Source organism: Pagrus major, chromosome 21 (genome assembly GCF_040436345.1).
Source record: "Pagrus major chromosome 21, Pma_NU_1.0".
In the NCBI taxonomy this organism is placed as follows: domain Eukaryota; kingdom Metazoa; phylum Chordata; class Actinopteri; order Spariformes; family Sparidae; genus Pagrus; species Pagrus major.
In genome coordinates, this window is record NC_133235.1 from 8651358 (window position 1) to 8673305 (window position 21948).

General features: G+C 42.4%; 1 protein-coding gene across 1 annotated transcript in view; it reads left to right on the forward strand.

Moving 5' to 3' along the window:
* The first annotated feature begins 1157 nt into the window (after positions 1-1157).
* The window catches only part of slc6a9 (solute carrier family 6 member 9), a 62062-nt gene continuing 41271 nt past the window's right edge, over positions 1158-21948 (forward strand). Inside the window, exon 1 of the mRNA XM_073491324.1 lies at positions 1158-1424. Coding sequence (XP_073347425.1) covers positions 1395-1424 — 30 coding nt within the window. The 5' untranslated portion in view covers positions 1158-1394. The remainder of the gene's footprint in view (positions 1425-21948) is intronic.

The window sequence follows — 21948 nt, forward strand, 5'->3', positions numbered from 1 at the left end:
ATGGATGTCCCAGGGCATTTTGGAGTCCCCGTAGGCTCCTGTACATGTGAGAGGCGGAGTGTGTGCATGTGTGTGTGTTTGTATGTTTATAACACTGAATGGGAGCTATATTTGGCCTACTTTTTTTCTTTGCTTTTGCTGGGATGCTTTTAGTTCGCTGTCCAGGGTTTTTATTCACTGAGTCAGTGATAGAGTCAGAAAAACGGAGACCTGCAGCAGAGTTACAGTGTTTGAGTCACTCTCCAGTTTCCACATGACAGCTTACAGGGTTTACTGCAACATGTGCGAATAAGCTGATGGAGACCTCAGTGTCTTCTGAAACTTTCTTAATATATTTTTGAAGTTAACTCAGAAATGAACCATATCAGTGCGATCAGGCAATTAAATCCGTTAAATTGTTAAATTGTTATTTAACGATCTTTGGTTCCAATGTCTCCGATGTGAGAATGTGTTTTATGTTACTGTAAACTTAATGTGTTGGGATTTCGGACTGTTGATTGACCATAACAAGCAATACAAAGATGTCACCTCTGGAAACTTTGACAGGCATTTTTCACTTTTTTCTGACATGTTTTAGAACAATCAAGAGAATAATCTGCAGATTTATCAGTAATGAAAACAGTCATTTGTAAAAGCTCCAGTTTATTACACTTATTACTTTTCTATTTCAGGTAAATTTCCCTCAATCAGAAATACTTGCTGCCACTTTCTACTAAACCCAGGCTGTTTTTGAGTATTCTCTCCCAGTTTGGCTTTTATACAGCAGTAGTCAGTAGGCAGTCTAAACGTTCCCCCAACAGTTAATCTCTTTACACAAAAGGGCACTTTGTTATGGCAGCTGCTTTGCTACAAAATGCAAATCTGTTACTACATGTTTTTCTAAATTCTTTCTCTACATCCATGCTAACAGATTCCTGAGAAGTTTGATTTCCACCTCTCAGTTTATCAAACTTTCAGAGCGCACAGGATTTTTTTGTGTTTGTGTATTTTTTTACCTTGCAGCAGGTCATGTACAAAGACCGCGGAATGGTTTTGATCGTGGCCAAGGGGACAAGTAACTAAAAAGTGTTGCCTTGCCTCCCCCTTCCCCACCCCTCTCCTCCCCTCCACCCCTCTCTGCCTGTCACATGTTCTTTTCACAGCATAGAAAAGTTTCTGGATTAGGGCAGAATTAGCACAAAGCAGCGACGCCACTCCAGCTACACTCGCAAACGACACAGAAGAGGCACGAGGGGGACCGAGACACTCGAGCGAACGCCACCTCCAAAAACTTCAAACTCTGATAGCGAGAGGCGGACGAGTCCATCCCAGAGAGAGAGAGAGAGAGAGGGGCAGCAGAGGCAGAGAGACGGCAGCAGAGAGGCAGGGGATCTTTGCCGACAAGGTCCTGAAGGATGGAAGAGAAGCAGTTTGCCGGGATCCTGGTAAGTTTGACTTTTGTTCAGTGAACACACATGTACACACACACACACACACACACACACACACACACACACACACACACACACACACTTAACGCAGATATACAAGTTTATAAACACAGAGAGATGTCATACATGGAGGCAGCCACGTCTCTGAGCGCACTGGTGAGATGCAGCTGCTGGACCACCAGTTGAGTCACCCTGTTCCTCCCCTTTCCCCCCTTTTATTTTCTTAATTGTTTTTCCTTTCGATTTCAAAAGGAGAAGGTAGTGCTCAGAATTTTATTTTCTAGTCTTTAAGAATACCTCCTTAACTTGGAAACACTTTTTATCTTTAGTCATCTTCGCCCAGTTGCACAACACCTTAATCTCGTTTATCTCTGAAACAACCAAAATACACGTTTGCACTGACTGATAAGCCCGCAGTTTGTCTTCTGAGCGTTCTTTGCATTGGTGTTGGAGTGCAGCAGGCCGAGCTGTCATCACCTGCTGTTCACCATGGCAATGTTAAGCACACACCATCAACAACAGTGTCCCTAAAGTCCCCAAAATGTGGCTTTACTTGCAGTCATAGAAACAGCTCTGTTTTCACGGCACCTCCTCTCATATGATCTTTGTATGTTAGGCGAACAATAAACAGTGTTCTTTGGCTGCTGATAAGACGTGAGGCCAAGAGGTAAATGTGTCAGTGTCGGGCCTGTGCTGCTGGTGAGGCTTTAAATAGAGGTTTGGCATCATTGGCAGTCAGGTCACTTCTCTCTCTCTCTCCCTTCTGTCCAAGTTCTTCAGTCCGTCTTGAGACGGCGATAAACACAAACTCAGAGCTCCAACTCTCTGCTGACATTCTCGCTCATTTGAAGCCATGCTTTTCTCCCCGATGGTATTTTTTTTCTTCTGCTGTCCTTTTGAGATGCATATCCACGTTAAAATGAACACATCCTGTCTGAAGTTCGGAGGGGGGCGTTATCAGGCTCGCCCGCTCTCTCCTCTCACTCTCTCACAACATTTGAAGGCAGTTGGAGGATGGAGATTTGAGTCTTGTTCTCTTTTTTTGTGTGGGTTTGTCTTTGTGTTTTCAGCTCAGTGACAGTTTGCCAATCAATCTTTTGCATAGTTAGGCACTTCAGGAGAGTTGCATAAAAAAAGTTCTGTGAGTTCAGATATGGCAAATGTGTTTAAATGATAGTCACGAGGACAATTTGAATTGTTTCTCCATGGAAGAGGTTTTGTTTTGGATATGTGTGCTTATTACTAGATCTAAGTGGTATTATTTACCTTTTCAGTGCCTTTCACACTTTGTTTATGAGGAAGGTAAGGAGGACACGTCAGCTGTTGCCTCCTCACAGCCACTAGGGGCATACAGGCCAACATTGTGGCGTTTTGCATCTGGCAGCCAACACTGAGTACACATTTTGAGGAAGAAAAGTGCAGTTTATCATTCAGTTTGACCAAAATAAAAGCTTAAGTCATCCAAGTTAAGTTAAATCCATCAGTAGAGTTTAAAAGGTGCCATTAGTCAGCTTTAAGTGGATATTATTGACTAAATTGGTGTAAAGGTACATAAACTTACTAGCATCCCAATACTTACTATTGGGATGCTAATAACTACATATCAGTCCTTGATTATTTTTTGGCCAGAGCCTTCTCTTATCACTAATACACATGATTGCTTATTTAATTTGGCTGAAGGCATCACAGCAGGAAGCAAAGAGTTTGTTTGCTCTCAAAAGTTTTGTTCCCCAGCCAACATGGAGCGACTCCTTTAAGGTCAATTCAGTTGATTTGGCAGGGAATACAAACTTAAAAAGCAATCTAAAATTGACAAATAGAAGAAGACGGGACTTATTTAAAAATTACATTTAGTAATTGATAACTCTAAATTAAGCTCAGGTGCAGGCACAACTGTAGTTCCCAAATGATAAGGGCATGAAGCTGTGCTCTTTTCTCTTCGAGCTCTTGCTTTCATACCGTTCTTCCGTCTCCTGTTTTTTCTCAAAAAGTAGGGTAGAGGTCAGAGTTCAAGACCCACACATGTCCTATCTATGAAGGTAAACATGGCACAAAGCTGCAGCTAGATTGTACAACAACTTCAGCAGTGACAGCAGGCAACTGCTCATGCACACTTACACACAATTCGCCCCCTGTGATTGGTCGCTTCTCATGGCTGGGGCCGTTGTCTTCAGCGGGAGTAGACAGTGATGTCAGTCGGGGCTTAGAGACATCAACAAAGAGTGAAAGAAAGCGTGTGTGTGTGTGTGTGTGTGTGTGTGTGTGTGAGAGAGAGAGAGAGAGAGAGGGAGAGAGAGAAAGAATTACAGACAGAATCTTAGACCTTGCTCTCCCATCGCCAACTGTCACTACAATGTTGATTCTGTTCCTCCCTCTTCTTGAGCTCTTTTCTGTCTTCTTCCTCCATTTGTAACAAAAGCTGATGAATTTGTAACAATCTTTTCTTTCTTGATCATTTCCTGTTTAATCCGCATCATTGTTACCTCTGTGTGGAGAGTGGAAAGTGCCCTTTCCTGAAGTCCTTGCCCTCTCTTTACAGTCTGGTTAAATTTATTTATGCCGGTCCAGATGGTTGGTGGATGGACCCGTCAGCGTAAATCCCGCGACACACAAGGCGCTCGCTTCCTGCTACCGCTTGGCTCGGCTGGTAGCCTTCTGCCGGGACTCTTCTGTCCAAACTTAATCCCCCTCCTCGTTCACAACGTTCAAAGAAAGCCCCCATCTCTTCAATCTTCCTGCGCTGTCTTTGACCGCTCTGGAAGCCACCACTTCCACTGAGCGGATGAGCAGATGGTGCCCTGGCACTAGTTTGTACTGGGCGGATACCTGTCCCTTTGTTTTTACTCTTTAGTTGCTTCTTTTTGACTTGTCTATAAAATGTCTGATGTTTGGATGTATGTTTAGGGATGTGAGAGGAGGAGGAGGAGGAGGAGGAGAAGGAGGAGTTGGACTGAGGTTTTGATCATTTGTCCACTGATTGCTGTGGTCATATGTCATGCTGTGCAGACCACTGCCGCCCTGTCCATCACTATGAAGGCCAAATGGAGGAGGAGGTCACCAAAGTCTGACCTGATCAAAGTTTGACATTGGCAAGTCTTTTACTGTTAGCCTGTTACTTTACAACCTTTGGACTGATTAAGAATTATAACTGGACATCATAAAGACACATAAACCTCTTCATATTTTACACATCCCCTTGAGTAACCGCAGCATTAAAACCTTTTGACACCCTATAACAGGATATATGTATATACATGATGATGATACAATGTCCCAAACTTCTATTTACTTAAATTGTGATTAAATACGTGTCTGACACAATGAAATAACAGCTGTAGCCTTCTTAATCTATGGCACCTTTTTCACAAACTTCTTGATATAAACACTTGAGGTCCTGGTTCAAACTTGAATTACTTATGTGATATGAATGAAAGTTCAACTGGGAGAATGCGATTCTGGAAACTAAGGTGCTATTAAAGGAATAGTTCACTCTAAAACAAAATTCAGTCATTGTCGACTCACCCTCATGCTGATGAGAAGTCCGGTATAGTTTCTTATTCCTCAAAGTGCAGCTGGAGACCCGCGGGGCTACCCTCCGGCAGGAATAATCCATATAACGAGCATAAGTGGCGACCGAGAGGAAAAGGTCCATAAAACTACACAAAAACTTTGTAATATTCCTCCATACTGCTCATCCGCTGCAATCCAAGTGTCCTGAAGTGGCGACATCCAGAGTTTACTCGAAACAACGTCATTTAGTACATTTTTACGAAACTACACCGGAGATCTCATCAGCATGTGGGTGAGTCAATAATGACTGAATTTTGTTTTAGAGTGAACTATTTCTTTAAGCAAGCGCTAAAAAGTGTCACTCTGTTGGAGCCAGTTGAACTACAATTAGAATGGCACTTGGTAGTGTGCATACCTCTGCCAAGGCCCAGGAATCCACTTTAATTCAATCAAGCCCAATCCAGTATCGGATAAAACATATAGAAATATGCTATAGAAATCTGCTTTTCTGGTGGCAGATCATATCAGCTGCCGCCAACAAACAATTTAACTGGGTTAAGAGATAGTCATCAACTACTTAAACTGTGATAAGCTACTACCTGAATGTTTTGCACACTGCTGTTTGCTAATGAAAAGAGATGAAAAGGATAAGTGATGACAGACACATATGCCGTTTTTCCACCTGCATGTTTGGCCGCCCCGCCTCCAAGCGGGCTGCGGTGATGTCTCCTGACTGTCGCCAACCCTTAACAAGCACCCGTCTCTCCCTAAAATCGATACTCAACTCACGTCTGTGCAGGAAACCTGAGAAAAAGACGTTTTTAAAAGTCAGCGTGTTCAGGTCTCAGTACTTTTGTAGCTTCTAACTGAATCTCTTTAGTTTCTCTCGTCCTGTTTGTACTTTCAAACACACTTTTCGTGTTTAGTTACTGCTGGTGAAAACACAACATTTCCTGTAATGCTGCTTTATCATAAAAGATTTTAAATGACTAAATAACAAGGAGCTTTTATATAAGATGTTATATAAAAAATTGTTTGTAACTGAATTAGCAGAGCCACTTTGTTAGTGGTGATTCTGCAATAGCACTACAGGGATCGGAGCAAGCACATCATTGGTTAAAGACACACCTTCAAGCAGGCAGCCCTGTTGTGGTGTAAATGAAAATCCCATGCAGTACATGTTACAGTTAATTGCATTGTTAGAATGTTTTTGTGACGCACCCGTCCATCCATCATTCCACAGCAGTGGCTCTACTCCATGCTCCCTCCGCATGTCTGAGCTTCTCACCGTACCTCTAAAGCCATGGTTCTTAGGCTGCCTGCCACAGTATCCCTGGGTGGTCAAGCCGGAGATGAAATCATTGCGACTTTAGCACCAAGCCCGAAGGCTCCTCAAGTTTGTGTGGCCAAGCACCAACTAACGCGCTCAGATGTCTTTATTTCATGTCCAATATTGGATAATGACATTCTTCCGATAACACTTGTTGACTTGTATTTTGTTTGTACAATCCCTGGCATTTCATAAAATACTACAGCGAACAATGCTTAGAGAATAAACGCCTCTGTGCATGCCAGTAGCTCACGCGCCATCTGTGGAAGCCCATGCCACAGTGTCTCGCGCCAGTTTAACCAAGGCTTAAGGGGGAGCCCAGCCACCCTGCAGATGAAACTAATTTCGGCCGCTTGTATCCGCAATCACCCAGACACAACTATTTTTTCCAGTGAAACTGTGGTGTGTGTAATGTGTGCTGTAGGCTCTGAAGTGGAAACTAAATGGAGAGAAAAAGTAGAACCCACAGCCAGAACCTCCCTGAGGTCAGGATACACACACACACATAGCTACGCACACACTCTCTCACACACACATTGAAACATAATGGATGGCCCATCTATACCTTAAGCCCACACATTAATAATAATAATTATACATAATCACATTAACATATTTTAGATTTCTGCTCACAGATACATCGCACACACATCATCACATTTACACACACTCACACAGACAAAACATGAACAAAACAGAGAAAAAAGAAAGTATGCAAGCAACTTTGTTCCTTTTTATTTTATGAAATAATAAATACACAATCTGTTAAGTGACTCAGGGCTGTGACTTTTGCTCTGAAGCTGTGATAAAACTGTGCCGCCCAAACTGTGACCCAGGGGCCATTTTGAACTCACTAGGGATGTGTTGACCCGTTTTTTAAAAAGTTGGTTTACCCTGGCATCTTGGGCTGTTTGTAGTCATCGTCCATGTGCCAAGGCCTGTACAACAGCGCAAGTTCAGCGTACACTAGATATTTTTTCATTATATGGCTTCAATAAGCCTTCCAATTGCAATCATGCCAAGGGGTCACACGACAGCGGGCATCAACTCCATAAGTCACATAAATCACAGGCTGCGGGAAGTCAATAGGCAGATAATATCACTGCCTCATCATTAGGGTATGAGTAGATGTGATTATAATTCCATATTTGTATCACATTAAATGAATGCGTTACTAGTGTAATGTATTATTATAGTTTATGAGAGTTTAAGCTTCTTAAAGTTTAAGTTCAATCTTTCAACTTCAACCCCAATAATAGGCTTACTTTCATATCCTAAAAGTACGAGGCTATAGTATTTGAATTATTCTCTGTGTACAGTGTCCCACAGCATACATAAAAGTACCTATAGCAAAGTAACACAAGGAGATGAACATTAGCATACATACAGCATATGGCTCAAGAAGCTGACGCAGATAGAAATTATATCCTCCAACGAGAATCTGTATCTCTCATATAAAAATGGTCAAGGAAATCCGAAGGGCTTCTCTGATCTCTGAAACCCTCTCATGGTCTGTGCATTGAGCTCCTCAGGATATTCTAAGAATGGAACGGGGTTGCCATTTTCCTCTAGAACTGATCGGTCAGAAGGCGGTACTTTTATATGTGCTGATCTGTTATTTCAAACATAACCTGTTCTGCAGCAGGTTAGGTGTCCGTCATAAGTTACCATGGTGATGTATCCCAGTAATTGGTGAACCGCCGACGAAACCCTGAAAAAGCCAGGGTTAAACCTGAAGTTACCTGAAGTTGCCTCATTTGTATTATTGCTTATGCCCTCTGGAATCATGTCCTCCACATAACTAGAGTACATTTATTACAGGTGAAATTAGACAGTGTCTCTCCTTATCTCTCTGTCCTTATGTAAGAAACATATTGAGTTGCCAGTCAGCCAGTTTAGTTTAGTTAACAGCAGTGCTCAGCAACCGTGTTGACTGCCTCTGGGGCGAGAGGGCAACAAACAGATGTGAACCGAGAGAGAGAGAGCGAGAAAGAGAGAGAGAGAGCCGTGAGGGCAGGTGGGGGGAGAAGAGTCAGACATGATTTTCTGATTTCACCCCCCGACTGTCCGGCTGAATGTGAAGAGAAAAAAAAAAAATTACAAGCAGCCGTACGGGGCACAGGCAGCGCCCAACGTTAGCTAAATGGCAGTCACTGTGGCGAACGTACAATTGAGGAACAAGGGTGACAAATGCCAAACACGTCCACTGCTGGGCACTCTTTAAAAGGTAACCCACCACCATCCAACCCCCCCCGTGTACACACACACACATAGCTAAGAAAAAAAAAGGACCCCATTGTGTTTTGGACCTTTAGCTTTCATTTGGAAAAGCCACTCAGGCTGAAAATTTTGTTCTTCTGATTTTCTTCCTCTTCCCTTCTTTTTTTTTGGTTTAATGGGTCTCCCTCCCTCCAACTCCACACTCGTCCTCTGAAGTCTGAAGTCAGTGAAATTATGGACAGGGCCCTGACATTGTGTCCACACAACAGGGCTCTTAAATCTCCCCCAGTTTCTTTTAGTATTATGATCATTTTCAACGGTTTCCAATTGAACTCTTTTCAAAGGCCCTTTCAGAACCATATTTAGGTAATTTGTTGCGCTTGAACCCAACCTGCTCCCTGGCTCTGTGTGTGTATGTGAGTGTTGAATGGCAGCTATAGGCCTGGGATGAGGGGGGGTCTGCTTTTCTCAGGGCCAGACCACCCTCTCCTGCTTGGTAACACACCTCCCCTGAGTTATTTATCACTTCTCCTCCTCTCTCTGTTTCTTCCCCTTTTAAGCGCCTTCCAGACATGGAATCTGTAACATTTCTGGGCTCATTTGTCTGATAAAATAATGTTTTTTTGGTTCTCTAAACATTATGGAAAAGTTCCATGTTGACTGTGGTCAAACATGACTGGGCCGTTATAGATGCAGGTGCAGCTCTGCTGGAGAACAGCTGTTATTTGGAAAATAATGTCACAAAGGAAGAAGAGCAATCACACAGACTGCCTTGGTGATGAAATCTAAAACTTTCTGATGCTGACTGCTTATCCTCACAGCTTGATGGCAGACCATCCACAGTGCTGGGGGGAGGCTCACTACAGAACTCCACTGGTCGTTCCATTTTCTCTCTATTTAATCATTTACTAAATATGATATAACATTCTGCGGTCTTACTGTTTACATAGTCCTCCACTGCGCAAGCCATTACAGTCAGGCTTTCTGAAAATGAAAGAATATTTTAAGTTTTATCTCTTACTCTTCATTCCTGTTTTGCTCACATGCTGTTGATTTTCCTCCTATAAACACTAACAAAAAAAAATAAAATTAGGGACTGGTAATTGGATTTCTTGCTTTGTGCCCCCACACTTCAAGGGAAAACAAAACAAAACACAGAATTAAAGGTCTAGCGTGTAAAATATAAGGGGATTTAGGGGATTTATTGGCATAAATGGAATAATGGAATATAATATTCATAATTATGTTTTCATTTGTGTATAATCACCTGAATCTACAAAGTTTTGTGTTTTTATTACCTTAGAATCACAACTGATTTTATCATTTGTTAGAGAATGGTAAAAAATATGCAACACAATTTCCAGAAGACCAACTTTACCTATTTATATGGCTTGTTTGGTCTAAACAACAGTGTAAAAGATACAGTTTAGTATATATACATGAAGAATGTGAAACTTTTAGGATGTTTCACCTATGTTGGCTTAAAAATGTGGTTATTTTGCAAACAGAAGTATTTGAGTTTCAAAGAAGCTGAAAGAAGAAGAATTACAAGAATTACATTTGCATTTGCAACGTTTGATTATTTTTTTTTACTCAGAGACAAGGAAGTGTAGGTACATAGATAGATAAGCTTTAATGGCTTTTGATGTTGCTATCCTTGCATAGAACTTGAAGGAGAACTTGGAGCTACGATGGTATTTCATTGCTCTAATGAATGAAGACGACATATTTCACATCTCTTTCTCTCTCTGCTTTTCGCTCTTTCTCTCTTGTCACATTAAAGCGCGACAGTGACTTCTGCCACGTGAGGCCAACTTCAGTCACATGTTCCTCACTTTCATCCCCAGCAATGGTCCCATATGTTTGTCAAAATGTGTATGTTGTGTGCTTTTTCCGGCCCGATTTGTTCCCATGCCTTCTCTCCAATGAGCCCCGCTCTCCCCGGGGGTCTGAGCCGAAGCCTCACGCTATTTATACAGACCGAACAGCTGGGGCCCTCCCAGCCAAAGCAGTGAGGGATGGCTAGAGAAATTATCATGGAAACTTCAGGTTAAACCAAGCGTTGGAAATGTCTCTCTGTTCCCTCTTTTTTTACTCTCTTGTCTTGCTCTCCGTCATTTGTCTCCCTCCCATGGGTGTCCAGAGTGGTCGGGTCAGGTTGTGTTCAGCTCAGGTCAGCTGGACTGCCAGACAAACATCACTCACTTTTTGGATCTTGTTTGTCATCCCATTTGAAATCTCTTATTTATCTCTCTGTTCTTTTCTCTTTTTTTATTCACACTGCAACTAATGTTTTTTTCCCCATTTTCCCCGTCTGAAACACACTTTCTTCCCCCGCTTCCAATTAAAGAGCTGGCTGTTTTGGACTGAACAAGAAAGGTTGATTTTCCCTCCAACCGCGCCTCAACACATTTTGTCCTTTTGTTGCACCGGACAAAGCCGACCTGCTGTTGCAAAACTGAGCTTTTTGTGTTTCTTCCCCTTTCTTCTGCTCTATGGCTCCTGTGGTGCTTGTCCTTTATTGTGAATCTCAACCCTGTGAAGTTCTCTCCTTGCTGCTTTTCTCTTTTACTTATTTCATCCTGTCTTCACTTCACTTCAGTCTTACCATGCCTTCTCTCGACCGTTCTGCCCTCCACTCTCAGCTTTTTCCTCATGTGAACCGCTCAGGAGGGAAGACAGAGTCAGGCCTGTCGATACCTCCTTCAGTTCGAGGCCTTTCTCACAGTCAGACGTCCCATCACAGGCATGCTGAGCTAACGAGAGGTGAAGAGATATTAACCTAATTGCTGTAAGGGACAGATATATAGATCGAGGAGGATGTAATAAGCCCAGATGTGACTGCTGGCTCCCTGTTAGATTAGCCTTTCGGTGTTAAAGCAGGTTGATCCACAGATATTAACGGACAAGAAGACGTTTGGGAAGCTCTTGACTTTATATATCAGTTTATATATTATACATTTTTGCATGTTAATTTACTTAGAGGCTGTTACGACCAGCTCGTAGGCCGCAACAAAGGAGGAGATGTACACAAAGCAGTTGCAAACAAACCACAATTTATTAAAGTAAATTACTTAACCATATGGGTGTGGAAGTCAGTATCAGGAGTGTAGGTGAGTGTGTGGGTGTTATGATCAATGTGTGGTGCATGTTGTTAGTGCAAAATAAGGCAACGCAAAGAAAGACAAGACCAGCACGCTGGTCTGGTGCTGAGTGGAGGGAGCGGAGCAGAGAGATCTGGCGTCTGGGAAGGCGGGGTTAAATAGGCCTAACTGGGAGCGCTGGCCAGGTGCTCCCTGTCAACCTAATGACACAACTGCTTCGGACCTGCAAACAAGCAAACAAACAAACCAACAGTGCACTGTACACAGAACCCAGGCCTGGGGCCGTCACAGAGGCCAAAACACCAAGGGCACACAATTACAAGATGTTTTATAAAGCTCCTACGTAAGTATTCGAATGCAAATGACGCTCAGCCCAGCTGGCAACAAATGCACAACCCCAAAACATACCTTGACATACTCGACGCGCACAAACCTTCTGATGCTAACTGCTTATCCTCACAGCTTGATTGCAGACAGTGCTGCGGGGAGACTCTACCTCACCACAGTAACCCCACTGGTCGTTCCATTTTCTTTCTATTTATTCATTTACTAAATATGATATACAATTCTGTTGTCTTTCGGATAATAATACACTTCCTATATGCAAAGCTGGAGGTAACAAACATCAGTCCTCAAGAGGGCGAAATAGAGCTTATCAGAGTGTTTCCATGACAACAGCAGTAAAGAGAGTCTGTTAGTGAAGCCGTTTTCCGTTGTGTTACTGTCTAAATGAAGAGGAGACAGAGGCGACATGTTTGGCTAGAGCTTCTTCAAACTAGCCTGACAACTCATGACTGGTCTGCAAATACAAATTAGTCTGAAACCTCTTAATTCATTTTCATTTTCCAAAGGGCATTTTCAATGAGCACGGACCAAAACGTCTCTGGACGTAATTGGATAGTCCTACAACTAATCAGAGCAGCGAAATGTTGCATAACCACTCGTAGGCTACCAGGCTAGTATACTAGTTCAAACACCCAATTCATATTGCTTCTAGTTTAACATAATACACAGATGTTTGGCACCATTTGTACATAACATGAACTTCATCTCCAACAATCCCCATAAGTTATTCTTGGAAAACCATCGAAGCCAACAAGTCTCAATTGCTGTTTAGCTGCCAGGACTCCGGTCTACCAGATGCAATGTCTGCTGATTTTTGCGTTATTGGAGACCTCAAGCCTCAAGGTAGTTATTCCCAGTTTGCTTGTTTCCATAATCTGTTCCTCAATAAGAGTGACCAACAGAGAAACAACAAAAGCCACTAGGTTTTCACTGTTACCCATCTGTTCAGAAACCTGACACGATAGTGGATTTAACACAATGTTCAACATCAGCCTGCCTCAATGGCGCTCCTCTGTACAGTCATTGTATCAAACCCACCCCATATTAGATAAATGGCTGTTATTAGCCCAACCAGCCCAACAGTTGTTCTGAGCCTACGTGACCCAAACAGAAGTAATCAACTTTCTCTTGTTGTTTCATGCTGTAGCACCCCCTAGAACGCAGTTGTGCCCTAAAACCTTATTGTGTTTGACTGCATAATTAAAGCAACATTATGTAACTTTTTTACCTTAAAATAAGAGCTTCAGAGTTATTTTCAGATGTTTGTAACTAGCTCCCCTTAATCAGGGTGAAGGCACTGTACACCTCACTGTGTGATGAATCTCAAAGTTAGAAAGTGAATTAATTTATGAGCAACAACAGCAGCACTAGATTTGGGTGCTGCAGTCAGAGAACAAGTGAACCTTGCAGTTGTTGTTTTTTTTTCTTGAACAAGTACAGCAGAAAGGGCCATTGTCCATTCAGTTCTGACTACCCTAGTTTTAAGGTCAGCTTTTGCCCTGCTTTCCACTCTTTCAGTCCAGCCACGAACCAGGGTGTTTTCAGGTGATTGGTGTATTTGCTTGACCTAAACTTTGGAGTTTGTGCATGTCATATTTCATTGGACAAGAATAATTCTAAGAGCCTTATTCAGATGTATTTAAACAGCAAATTGATTCTACGTCAAATGGATCATTTCCAGTTTGTACTATATAGAAGACAAGGGGTAAACACTTATGAAAACACAGTCCCACTCATACCTCTAGGCGTTGCCACTGGACCGCTGACGCAAACACAGAAAAAATAAACAGAGCAGCAGATAGTCAGCAAAGCTACAATTGAAACACCATTGTGGACAGTTTTGTGACTCTTCCGTGAATATTAATTGTGTTTTATTGGCCTTTTGGATCACAAAACCTTCTCATCCCATAAAAGAAAGGCATGGGAGAGATACGTCTTTCATGAGTATGCAGTGATATTTGAATTTATTTGTCAACACAGATAAGAGGGCTTTGAAAAAGGAGCCAAAAACATGAGAGAGGAGATGAAATGAAAAGAATTCAAAGGAAAGGAGATTATTTTCCTTTCAGACTTATGTCTGAGTGGTGTATCTTTTTGTCACCTTTTTCTTACTTTCAACGACTCCACTACTCCACATGCTGTATATTCCACTGTTCAAGTAATCATCTGTTCCCAAAAAACCTTTGTCCTTTACCTGAATATTTTTAAATGGATACCTTTAAAATTGATTATGTCAGGAGTCTTTTGTTAGTGTAGGGCAACTGAACATCAGGAAACGAATTATTCTACAGATGGAAAAATTACACCTGCTTTTTTTTATTTGTTCCTAGTCCTTTTGAGATATCAGAATTATTATCCGTATTAGTATTGCTCAGCACCAGCTGTAACAGTGCAATGTCTGTGTCACTGAGTGTGTGGAACGTATGCAGTGCTACTGTTAAAAAGTTGAGGTGCACAACAAGTTATAGTACAGTTATTTTCAACCATCTTTCAGTATAAACATGGTTCGCGCCTACATTGTTATCAGATTGTACTGTGTGGGCAACAAGTTACACACTGAGCCCCCACTGAAGTCAAAATCATGACCTATGCCAACCCATGACAGCTCAAACAATATTTCAACAGTGCAGAACTGACATAAAAAGGACATGAGGTCTTGATGTCAGTGTCCCTTAAAGCAGTTTAACCACTGCTACACATACATTTGTGTTCAGTTCCAACTATAATTGTATTGCCACCTCATCTGTCTCCATCATTTGTTTGTATGGCTAGAACTCCAACGGGCCTCCTAATTACAGTGTGCATGAAATCATGCCGCAAGCACATTTTATTACCTGCGTGATTTAAACGTCTAACTTTAAAAGCTTATTAAGGAAATATGAGACCCAGGCTACATTAATCTTCAAATGACTGCACATTTGTCACGGCCATCAGTGAGGATATTGGTTTGCCAGAGCAGGAGCTTAAAAGGGAAATGGAAAAGGAAGCCTCCCTGACCTTCTATCTTTTCTTTTATTCCTCACTCTCTCTTTGAACGTTGTTAAAGTTGCCATTTGTTGTTTGTGTTGTATGTTTAGTGGAGGAGTTCAGATCAACGTCTGTGTTTGGCCTTAGGTTCAGCTGTAATAGATGCTGGCATGTGCGTGGAATTTGACAGGAACGCCTCGAGGAAAAGAGGAGATCCATTCTGACCTTATCAGTGTATCTGCTCCATGCCGTTCTGATTGTTTGTCTCTCTGCTCTTGGTTGTTTATTTTGGCTTGTCCTAATATACATGGGAAAACTACCATCACCAAGAACTTAATTAAAGCAGTTTTAAAATGACAGCTTTATATTTGAATAGAATGTGTGTTTCCTTGTCTTCTATAATAACAAACTGTGATGATCTTTTTCACTTCTTTCCAACATTTTTTAGACCAAATGATTAAATGAATAATTTAGCCAGTACTTGTCAGCTTAATTGACAATGAAAATAATTGTTAATTGCAGCTCGCCCTAGCTGCATCCAACAATACTTGTAACTTTCTAAAAGGGACAATCCATCATTTAATTGCAGATCATACCCTTTTCCACTGAAAACAAAAGCCAGATGTTGTGGGTGTTTTTTGTCCATTGTGAAGGTGTATATGAAAGTATTTCAAGAGAGACTGTACACGTCTTTCAGATAAGACAGAGTTGGAGTCTTATCATTAATGCCTCACAGAACATGACTGTACCTCACAGAAGGCTAAGATTAGTTATACCACAATAACAAGACGATCATTTTCAGATATTTGAAAAGATACTATTTTGTCATAAACAACATTAGCTGTGTTTCCATGGACCCTGATATTCCACTAATAATCAGAATAATAGATCAGTCACATTAAAGGTTCCTCATGTAACTACCCCAATCAGGAGAGACTGATGTGATCCTGTCTAATATGAATGACATTTCAAACAGGTTGATATGGTTGGTGTAAACTTCTGATAATCCACTCAACAGGAAAATATTAACACCTAATATTCATCATGGTTGGAATAAATATATTCTTTCTATGCATGTTCGCATCCTGTAGGGTTAACTAATGAAACGCGGCAGAAGCCGATACAAATTTTAAAACATTGTTTTCAATCCTGTTCGTCATCAAGCTCTGCTGAAGCTTGATAACAAGTCATTCATTTGAATCAGGTGTGTTGGAGCAGGGAAACATCTAAACCATGCAGGGCAGGGACCTCAGGAACAGGATTGAAAAAACGTTTTCCTTAAAGATTTAAAGATTGTTGAATGCCTCTGTAGTCGAAAGGCTCACAACAACAAGTTGATGTTGAATCACTTTATTCAGCGTCCATGTAAACAGTTATGTTGGAATCTCGTAACAGAATGATTTCAGTCGAATTGAAAACATATTGTCCTTGTGACAACAGCTGAAGGGAAGCCCAAGTTTGATAAAATAGGTGTGATCTTCATTAATCCATAGGCAGTTGTTGTAGTCAGCTATAGAGCCAAACTGAACAAACCCACTCCCTGAGATATAAATACATGATTCATTTGAGTCCCCCAGCACTTAATAAGCAGCCTCATGGACGCAATAAAGATGTGCTTGTATGCAGTGGGTGGACGTGGAGGTGCTCTTAAGTTAGAAATGAGCTGTGAGAACAGTTCAGACTCTTGGTGTCAGTAACATCAACAGGCTTCAGTACCTTTAAAAATCCTCAGTGTGCACATTGTTTTTCTCGCAGGCCGTTTTGCTATGCAGCATATAAAGACACAAGTGAGAATTTTAACAAGTTGCCGTTAATATCAGCAGCAGCATCTGGACTTCTCTAATTAGAGCTAAATGACCAAACATAATAGAGCAATTACTTAACGAAACAAGTCATCCCCTCTCCACAGACAGCAAACTGTAATCACAACAAGCATGTATTTTAGGATCTGTTTGTCCCTACCAAATTCATACTGAGTTTTCAGTGAATGCGCCCACATTTAATGCCTGCATGATTAAAGTGTAGTTAATGTGTGTGTATGTATGTGTGGGTGGGTGCACTTGTTAAGCCTTTCATTAGATTTGACCTAATCTGAGGCCGACAGACCCTCCTAAGGCAGAGCTAGTAAGAAGTGGCTGGATCCCTGTGGAGGAACTAATGATCTGCCATAGTTTAGTCCTCAAATGCACACACACACACACAAGCACGCACACACACGCGTCTGTATTATTATAACTCTTTGTCGTAGCCCAAAAATAGCGCCTTAAAGAAGTGAGGAGCGCCTTCAATGACCTCACGTCGAAAAAATGCTCTCACATTGAAGTACATGGAAACACACAAACACATCGTTTGCAAGCCTGACAGCATCTCCCTAAGCAATGCATGTGCGCATACAGGAGGCCCTTTATCACCAAAAGGAGTAATCATGTTTACATTATTTTCCTTTCTTTGTGAGAGAAATTGGTGCTCACATCAAGCAGAAGGTTTCCAGTGAAAAATATTTGCTGGAACCAAAAATATGTCTCATGTTGCTGTAAGACTAATTATGGTAGCTTACTTTCTGGTAGCTCTGTAGCCACTGTAGCCCTGATGTGTACCCTGCAACATATTGATGCATACTCTACAGCATAGCTACGCAGGGTACAGGTGAGGCTTCCATTGCTATAGCCTGACTGCTACTGTTTATTTGAAGCCAACACTGATACAGATATTTGGGCGTTAAAAGATCAGAAAACAATAAATCAGCTGATAGCAGATTATTTTTTACATAAAAAAACAATCTTAATACAGATTGATTTTGAAAGGTTTCCTGTTCAGCATGTGACTTGTTATTTCACTTGCTATGATCAGCTGTCATGTACACCTAGATGATATATCTGTAATAAGCTAATAGCAGCCAATATATCGGCACAGCCTCAATGCACAGTAATGACCTTTATTTAGCAAGACCATTCTGGTCAAACCACTGAGTGTATCTAAATAACTTCTACCAATACAACGTCCTCGAAATAATTTGAAATAACGTTCTAACGGTTATCAATTGCCGTAAAGAAGAAGTAATGGAGAAAGTGCAATAGTACCGCTTGAACAATAATTTGTCTGTTATAAATGCGTCAACATGTCAGGGTTTTTGTTGGGAGCACTTGTTTTCATTGCCCTCAGCACTTCCTCTCAGCACACTGAATAGGGCGGGTATATGGTAATGATTCTTTTATTGGATCCCCTGTGAGATTCTAATCCTCTGAATTGATAGACAAATGAATAGCATCCTGTCTGCGTTGCTCGTCTCGTGTTAAACATAACTGGAGGGCCTCCACTCAAGCGGCAGCAGCTATTGTCCGCGGCTATCAAACACCCATTAGGCCGGGCGCCAGTTGCTTGTCAACTTTTGACATTACTCGCACTGCATCCAGTCAGAGGACTGATGCTGAGTGACGCGCTGAAAGACGGCTCGTCTCGTTCTGCTGCATGAGTGATGTTTTTGTTGATCTCTCAATCGCGCCCCTATTGCGGATGCACTTTTACCTTTTTCTCTCATACCCTCACTTCCTCTCTTTCTCCTCGCTCTTTTTGTTGTGGGTAGCCATTAGCCATATGGTGGCAAACAGGCACAACAATGTGTGCAACAAAACAGAGGCTCAGGAGGGAAGCGCTTGAATTTGAAAGGGTGTAACTTTGTGAACATGTCGCGGACGAGGCGAGGGAGGAGGGCTTTGGCTCGACCGGCCTCTCGGTGTGACACGGCAGAGGCGGGGGGGGCATTGGCAATGTCAGGGTGTAGAGACGGACGAGGATTTGGAAGAGTCAAGTGCCGCTGAAAGGGAAGTTGTTGGTGGTCTGCAGAGTTGCAGCAGCTGCCCCTGAAAACAAACGGAAGAAATAAGAGAGACAGAGAGAAGGAAGGGGGGACAGGGGAGTCCGGTGGAAGGCGTGCGGGCTCCTCACTTGTGGGCTCCTCACTTTTTTTTTGTCTCCCAGCTTTAATCTGTTGGGAGAAAGAGTGAGGGAGAGAGAGAGCTTGGCCGTAGCCCATGGGTGCTCCAGACCTCCCCCCACTTTACTCCGGCCAGCTTAACTAGAAGTTCAACACCCCCCTGTCCCCTTCACCACCACCACCACCATCGGTCCTCCTCTCTCCCGCTTACTTGCTCTGTATTCAGCCTAGGTGCTGGAGTGACAACGAGCCATTCATTGTGGAGGTAGAGGGAAAAGACTGTGGATCTCTCCTGTGTCTTTTTTTGGGGAGGTGGTGGGAGTTGGGAAAAAGGGGGGAGGTGGACCGCGGAGGAGAAGGAGGGAGGGCGCATATTCCTGAAATGGTGAAATACGACAGAAAAAGGGGGCGAAAAAGAGAAAGTAAAAGAGTGTGAGGAGAAAGAGAGGGAGGGGTGACTAAAAAAGTAAGAGCGCAAAGGAGGGAGGGATGGATGGAGGGGAGGCAGTGCTGGAATTACAGAAGGAAGGGAGGGGGGGAGAGCGAGCAAGATAGAGAGAGAGAGTGGGCTACCATGCCGAATGAGCAAGAGAGGCGGAGAGGAAGCAGAGCTCCATCAGATGAAATGAGGTGAAAGTAATTCAGGCATTAATCAAGCCAGGGCAAAAGGGAGGGTATACTGTGTTTTCTCCCCCCTCTTTCGCTGCGGAACTGAAAGGCAAGGTGTGAATGAAGGAGCCTACAGTGGCCAGCAGAGAAGCACCACTGGGTCACAGCGTCAAATCATGTCCGATTCGAACACCATTGCCGCTTCCACCGCAGACCAGGTCAGTTCAAGCTGTCATATTGTTTGTCTGTTTTTGTTTTTGTTTTGTTCTTTTACTCGCATCACAAGCGAGCGTGCTGTTGTTTCTTCTTTATTAGTTGCGCCTCACACTGGCTTAAGCTGCCCGAAACATCTTGTTAGAAGACTTAGGAACAAGACTTCTAGGAGTACAAAAACTGAATGTATCCCAAGTTCCGGTCAGATGTATGATATCTTTAGATCCTAATTCGGAAGTAGTTAGAGGAAGTTTCTAAGAGCAACTGAGTGAGTGTGTGTTTCTTGGACTATCAAAGCAACGATTGTTTTGCCCGGAGCTGCCTGGACAACGGTACAGGGTCCTGAAAGAATTGAATTCATCAAGACGAGCTATTGTCTACGCCGCCTTATTTTTCGGTGATCATTCAGGGGGTCTGTGACGACTCAATACCCCCCGCACCACGTGAGGAGGGGGATGCAGCTCTTTAAAAACCAGACCACGTGTGGCGGCCCTGAAAAGTTTTTATAAGTAATTGCAGTGGGAAGTCCGGGCAGCGCTGTGAGAGTAGGGTTGGTAAGGAAGTGGGCTGGTCCGCCGTGTGTGTGAAAGAGAGTGACAGAGTAGAAAAGCAGAAGTGTCCAGAAAAGGCCGATATTTATGCCCCCCCCAGCCCTCCTCCCCTACAAGCCGCTTTAATCGCACACTTTGGCACATACATCCCTCGCTCAGCTTTCTTTTTCTTAACCGTCGACTGTCTTTGAAACACTCGGAGACAATTAAATCCTCTGATCTGTTCAAGATAAAATATACAGTCATTTCCATTACGACAGGTAAAGACAAAAAGTGTGTGTGCGCGAGAGTGTGTGTGCCTCCGACCTTGCTGCCGGCTTATGTTGTTAGCCAAGTTCTTGTCTCCTGTTTCCGATTGCTACTGTCAAGGCTGAGTCAGCTTGCTATAGTTCTGTAGGCAAGTGCACACACACGCACACAAACACACATAGCAACACACATATAAGCACAGGCACAGAAAGTTTTGGGCACACACACACAACGCACACGCCAACACAATAGCACAACAAAATTCGGGGATGGATTGTGGGTGGAAGGTTGAAGTTATTTAAAGCTACATAGAGTTTGTGTGTGTGTGTGTGTGTGAGAGAGAGAGAGAGAGAGAGAGAGAGAGAGAGAGAGAGTCAGTGTGTGCGCATGTGGCAGTAACACATACACAGGTGTGTGTGCGTGTGTTTGTGTGTGTGTGTGTGTGTGTGTGTGTGTAGAGTGAGAACAATTCCCTAAAGCAGCACTCACAACAGACAACTCTACAGCAGTCCACATGCTAATCCGCTGATTCTGGTCCATTTAGATTTGTTAACACACGCTCTCCATATTTCTCCCAAAGCTTTGACTGACAGGACTGTGTAGGCACAACATAATTACAAGCAGAAGCTGCATGTGCGTATGGGTGCAAATTTTGGTCCATAAATATTGACTACGATGAAAGAAAACCTCTAAATTTAAATAAAATCTACAGCTACAGACTGAAGTTTTGCTTCTTGTAATCTGGTAGTTGTCAGATGAGATGTACATATTTGCATTTGTTCTTCTCCAGTGAACTTGACAGAATTGTTGTGCCACACCTTCTCTTATCATATTTGTTGGATGTACAGAGTTTGTGAATGCGTGCCGTTTATCTTAAATGTCATAAAAGAGATAAATACCACAGTTAAACCGCATCCCTTTTGTATATGTTTACTTGCACTACATTATATGAGTCCTTCCTGCACCTCATGACATACTGCAGAGGGGAAGATTTCATCTTAAAGCCACTCAGAATGTTTTTTCAGATACCATCTGTGATGTACTTTTCCATTCAAAACTCAAACTTGTAGAACAGGAATACAGAAAGCCAGAGAGGTTCATTAACATGTACACATGATGTAGAAATACATAATTTAAGCTCTGGCATTCGAAAAAGCGGAATATATTCAACACTCAGCACACATCCAGTTTTATCACTGAGTAATTAGTTGATATGATCAATATCAATGATGAGTATACAGTATAAATGAATATACCTTGTTAATCATCATTGAATTTGATTATTTTGAAACAGAGACTTTGTAGTGCCTTTTTTTCAGACGAGAATGCAGCTTTATGTTCTCACCTGAGGTATCATTATTGTTATCTACTGTAAGTACATCTGTTTGCCTGGCAGAAGAACCTTTTTTCCACTGAAAGACAAATTGCTTTGATGAATCAATTTTGTTGGCAAGGAACCCCTCTGCTTGGCTTAAATTTTTTGGAT